At 35.7% G+C, this 6,000-nt stretch overlaps 1 protein-coding gene across 1 annotated transcript; it reads right to left on the reverse strand.

Moving 5' to 3' along the window:
* Window positions 1–3,611: 3,611 nt before the first annotated feature.
* Window positions 3,612–5,756, reverse strand: LOC142635920 (uncharacterized). Its single transcript, XM_075809967.1, has one exon. The coding sequence runs from the start codon at window positions 5,754–5,756 to the stop codon at window positions 3,612–3,614; it is 2,145 nt and encodes a 714-aa protein (XP_075666082.1).
* Between the last annotated feature and the right edge of the window lie 244 nt (window positions 5,757–6,000).

Below are 6,000 nucleotides of genomic sequence, written 5' to 3' on the forward strand. Positions count from 1 at the left end.
AAGAAGTCTTTGTAGCCGAGAAGTTTGTAGAGGACTCTCAGAAGAAGGCCAGACTGGAACTTGACATTCGAATGGAGACTGAGAAGTCCCTAGGCCAAGCCCTCGCAGAAAATGAGAAACTCGTCTCTCAGGTGGCTGATCTCAAAAGAGAAAGAGACGGTGTCGAGGCCAGCCTGAAAACTATGAAGACTCAAATAGAAGGGCAGCGCAAGCTTCTTCGTGAAAAAGATGACGAGCTGGCCCAAGCCCAAAGGGAGCGCTCGGATTTGGAGAAGGAGCTTGCGCGAATGAAGGAGGAAGCCGACGCATTCAAACGCTCTCTGGAGGCCGCCAAGCAGGCGAGTTATGAGGAAGGGGTAGCTACAACAAAGGAGCAGCTGACAGAGGCTTTCGCGGCCCTGTGCCGGGAGTACTGTCAGCAAGTCTGAGGGGAAGCTCTAAATGTAGCAGGGGTTCCTTCAGCCTCGGAGTTGAGGAAGTCCGAGAACGTTTGGCTTCCCCTGGACATACAGGAGATAGAAGAGACTCCTGCTGTTGCTCCTGCCCCTGAGGCAACTCTTCCTGCTCTTCCTCCTATGGCCCCAAAGCTCGTTCCAGATCCTACAGAACCTTCAGGTTCCAACAAAGAGATGGAAGGGGGTGGGGATGCCAAGAAAGGCTTGAGCCAGACTGTGGAGCCCAATGTCCCTCCAACAAATGCAGCAGACAAAGGGAAGCAAGTTCTGTCTTCCTTTGAGTTGGAGCTAAGAAACACCGAGGCAACCAGCACTTCTCAGCAAAACCCCCCTCCAAGAGTTTAGGGACCAGCCTAGGACTTCTCTTTCTTTGTAATCAGAACTTAGCATGTAATGTATGCCAGAATTATTAATGAAAGACAATTTTTGTACAACTTTCTTTTGTGTTGTATTTGTTTTACTTTATTATCTTTGGACTTGTCGTAAAAGTTCTCATGAATACATAGTTAAAGGTAGGTCAGAACAAACAAATCTAACTCCATATTTGGAATATAAAAAACAAGTTATCAATCAACTGTAAGGTACCAAATAATGGTATTTGGAATAATTTTATTTAATCATAACAATATATATATATATATATATATATGTATATGTATATGTATATGTATATGAGTCCTACACTATCAATTAATCCGTTTAAAAAATAAATAAATAAACCATCAATTAAAGAATGTTCAAAGCCTCAAGCTCTTCGTCCAATTATTTTTAAAGACATTTGTCAAAAAGAATTGAAATGGAAATGTAGAAAACATTTCATCAACCATGTGTAAGTCTCAATATATTTTTTTTTCCTGGTTGTGCAAATTTATAGAGAACTTCAATCAAATTTGCTGAGTACAATAATAAACATAAACTAGAAGATATTAGCAACAATCTAGAAGTAAGATGTTGATTTTCTTACATGGAAAACTCATTAATGAGAAGAGAAAATCAATTTAACAATTTAAAAAAAAAAATTCCAGTTTAAAATGATGCTTTTATAATAATGTTTTTGTAATGGAAGGCAAGATATGGTTTAGTATTTAATGAGTTTTGGTTTATGGGAAGAAAAATGAGAGATTCAAACTAATGACTTAATCATATGAAGGTTTCTCCCCTGTAACTTTTGTTACACAAATTCTTCAAAAAAAAAAAAAAAGCTTGTGTTACTTAAGAAGAATTCAAATAAGTCTAATGCCACACAAAAAAAAAAAAATCACAACTATTAAAAAGACAATTTATTTTAATAATTTGATAAGTAAAAACATGATATTAATGATATGCTCAAATAAGAATCGATAAAATTTGTCCAATCAGCTATTGTGAAAACTATCGTGTTTATAATATTCCACATGCAATTATTGTCTTTAAAAATGAAAGACTTGCATTTGATAGTGGAAGACATCTTTCTTTGTAGTGGAAGACTAAGCAAAAAGGGTTTATGTTCTATGACTTGTGAGAAAGATGATTGTGGTTGCTTTCCGTAGTCTAAACTTTATGCCGAAATTTTTTAAGAGATACTGTAGTCTAATGATGAAACTAAAATTGGGAGTTGATGTAATTTATATATATATATATATATATATATATATATATATATATATATATATATTATTCTTTACTCATTGGAGAATCAAATACAATAACTTTGCAATCAACAAATACATAATAACCAGACGAATGAACTATAGCTCAATTGACATTTTGTTCTTCTTTGAGACTTACTTGGTGGAAGGGTGATAGTAACTGATATTAATTAGCATATTATGATTTAAAATGTTTGCTCTTAGAGTAATTTTAGTACCTTATAAAAAAGTCACAATTTTTATCATAATTATTCTACGTGACAAACGATGATTGATTACCTATTATTATCATATAAACCCTTATAGACAATTGTGGTAAGAATTGTGCATTTTTTTTTATGGTACTAGATTTTTTATTGCTCAGTAATGACTTATTTATAAGAAGAGATTCAAGCTAGGGTAATAGCCAGGGAAAGGTGCAAACTTGGCAAAATTCTATTAATTGCATGGCACGTCCTCCCATTGAGGACACAACCACACTAAACTTAAAAGCATTCACATCATGCTTAATAAGTTTAGAGTTATATAAAATTTTACAACTGTATAAGTAAAGTTTTAATTTGTAGATAAAAAGTGGTGTTAATGATAGACTCAAATAAAAATAAAGAAAAAATTTATTATCTCAATTATTGTGAAAAATATTGCAACAATATTACATACACAACCATTCTTACACCAAATTTCATAACCTACCAACTTTTACGATTATTAGTATTTAATGATAAGTGGTGGGTTCATATGGGCAGAAATTGTCCACCATTCATAGTTACAAAAAAAAAAAAAAAGCAAATAGTGAAATTAGGTGTGCAATTGGGTGTCCTCAAAAAAAAAAAAAAGTATGCAATAGGGTGTATGTTTAGAATTATTGAAATTATTGTGCGTATAGCATTATTTGTTTCATAGTAGTTTTTTTTTTTTTTTTTCTCCCAAATTTAGTCAAAAAATCCCACTAGCTAAGGCTGAGGTAATTGGTGTCTTATTGATAACCCACCGACTGAGAGTGAGTTAGGCTACATCTTTTTACTTTTTACTTTTGTCAGTTTTAATTCAAATAATTTAACTTCAAATTTATTTTTTGAAAGTAAGCTTAATTATCTTTTAACTTCTTATCACATATTTAATATAAAATTTACCAAAAACTATTTTCCTGATTTAGAGTACATTCAAATCCGAATGTACTCTAAATCAGGAAAATTGAATGTACTCTAAATCAGGAAAATAGTAAATGTCTTCTCTACATAAATCGGAAAACAGATACTCTAATGAATTTGAAACACGTTAAGCAATGCCAAGGTTAAAGAAATCAAATCGAAAAAAATAACAGAAGATCAAACACTAATCAAACCAAATATACAACACGCGTTACAATACAACCACAGCGACACATCTTTTTTTCTTTTTTCTTTTTTCTTTTTTTTTAATGAGGCACACATCTATCTATTTTACATACTCGGAATGGAAATGCATGAGAAATCACACAATATCATACAATCATAAGGAAAACACATAGGGACAACTGCAATATTAGTCAAACATCTTGAGCTGAATCTCGCGTGAGTATACCAGCATGAGAGAGTAATACCCACAAGTGAGTCACAAACTCTCCTCCCATGGCTAGGTGTTCTGCATGGACAGTTTCATCATCGGAGGGAGCCACAAACAACATCATCTCTGCCCATAATTCAGCCAGAATTTTCCATCTCAGCCCATTGTCTTTTATTATTTTTAGCAGATCCTTCGCAAGAACAGCACCCTTTTCAATAATCTCTACGATTTCTTCATCATCCTTTCGGTCTGAAGTCAACATCTCTTTGGAAATTCTTTTCTTGCGATCATCTTTGCATAAAGTAAAAATCTTTTGGCAAATACCTTTCTTGCATCCCTTGAGTTTTTCCCTGGCTTCAACAACTACTTGATCAAAAATAAATTCTGTAATATACGGATGATCAGGTAAAAGTCTTGGAGCAAAAGCCACCAAATAGGCACAGTATTTAGACAAGTTAGTTGCCACAATGAAGTCTTCGCTTTCCCTTTGTTTGTTGACCTCCCTTGTGACAATAACTTGTGATGATAAATTGAGCTCGCAAAGACTGGTGGCTATATGCCAGACCATGATAACATGCGTCTGTGTCTCAAGTCTACATGCCCAAGAGAATTCATTCTCAACTCCGTTTCTCCTCAGAGAAGCTACCCCATTTGTCAATCGCTGCCCATTGGTCTTTAGAGAGTAAATAATTGCTTTCTTCACTCCCATCGGCAATTTGACGTGAGCACTTTGTTTTAGACCATTTCTCGGCTTACCTATATAAGGAGAAGTCCAACGATTGTAGAGCAATATGGAAGGGTTATGACTAAAAGATTCAAGAAGAGAATATTGGGCAAGTTTTCTATCCCAAGGTTTTAACAATTTCCTATGACATATAGCTCGTATGATCATCTCCATGCATTTATTATGCCACAAGGGTTTTTCAACATAATAGCAAAGCCACTGTACCTTAGCCCAATCGGAGAAGTTGAGAACCAAAAATTGCACAATTTCCATGAAAAGTATAGCGACTAAAACTACTCCTGTGAGAAGAGCATCAAGGTTACGTCCACTTGTTGTCATGAGGTGAACATCATCAGAATTTGTGTTTCTTTTATGGTAGTCGTTTAGAGTGGGAACCACAACCCAACAACCAATAATGACAATAATGAACTCAAAATTTCTTAATAATGGAAGTCCCTTGGCAAATAAAACGGGATATTTTGTGTAAAAGAGATCATAAAGAAATCCGAGCTCCAGCTCAATGACTCTGAATGCTCTCTCATGATCACCTTCTTTGGAAAGAAGCCCATATCGAACAAATTTCCATGTCTTAGGGTGGGAGCTTTCAGGGAAGGAATATTTTGCAAATCTACGACAGAGAAGCCTATACAATGCATAGGAAAGGCAGATATCTTTGAGTCGCCCGTCCGGATCTCCGGTGGAGCTTAAGAGTCTCCCTTTGCATTGCCAGATCATATCAATGGTAATGACTTTACGATCATCTGTCGTCTCAAACTGCATATGGTAGTATGGTGCTTTAACTTTCACCTTTGCCTTCTTTTCGCCTTTTACCAAATACTTGTAGCCTTTCATGCAAGTAGGATCTGCTTCATCGTCTCCTTTGTTGCTCTCATCTTCCATGAAGTCTGCAACCAATTTGGTGTTTCTCACCAAACCATATGATTTGCTTGCTGACTCCAAAGCTTTGGCTCTGCCTCCTGTCCTTCTCAAAGACAAGAAATAGAGGAGATAGAGTGGAATCATAAATTCGTGTTTGTGAGTATGCACAACTATCAGCCAGCCCAGCCAAAAATACAGGACAAAAAGTTCCAAGTTATATCTCTTCCGATTCTCATTGTCTGCAAGGCTGTAGGCAGAGATGCAATCAGCGCTTCCAAGAAAAATAATCAAAAACGTCGCCCAAACAGAAAACAATTCATTACGGAATGTTGCTGACTTCATCAGGCCCATGGTGTAGTTTATCAGGTACGTAGACAGAAGGTAAGATGCCCATATCGAATATTTGAGCTTCAAACTGTGGCTTCGTCGCCTCCATGATCCAAAGACCGTAAGAAAGGCTATCAGGAGCGTTGTCAAAAGGACATATGATTCAACATACAATAGCGTTTCCAGAACTGTTTTCATTTTGTTCCAGTACGCTCCTAATACCAAAATATATGAATGGATACTTGTAGAAGCCCTATGTTCTTAAATTTGCCCTATTTTCATCAAGAGACAAGAGGAGGAAATAGTGGGAAGAAAAATGACCTTTCAAGATAGCCACAACTCTATAGAGTAGCCAGAGTTCCACCAACTATAAAAGAAAAACAAAAGTATAAACAGTAATCAGGAAAATAAAGATAAAGAGCTAAAGGGGAAAAGAGAGGAA

This window comes from Castanea sativa, chromosome 5, assembly GCF_040712315.1.
Source record: "Castanea sativa cultivar Marrone di Chiusa Pesio chromosome 5, ASM4071231v1".
NCBI lineage: Eukaryota > Viridiplantae > Streptophyta > Magnoliopsida > Fagales > Fagaceae > Castanea > Castanea sativa.

Excerpts from the sequence above, each read along its gene's own strand:
- LOC142635920 (XM_075809967.1), bottom strand. The coding sequence starts at position 5,756 with ATGAAAACAGTTCTGGAAACGCTATTGTATGTTGAATCATATGTCCTT.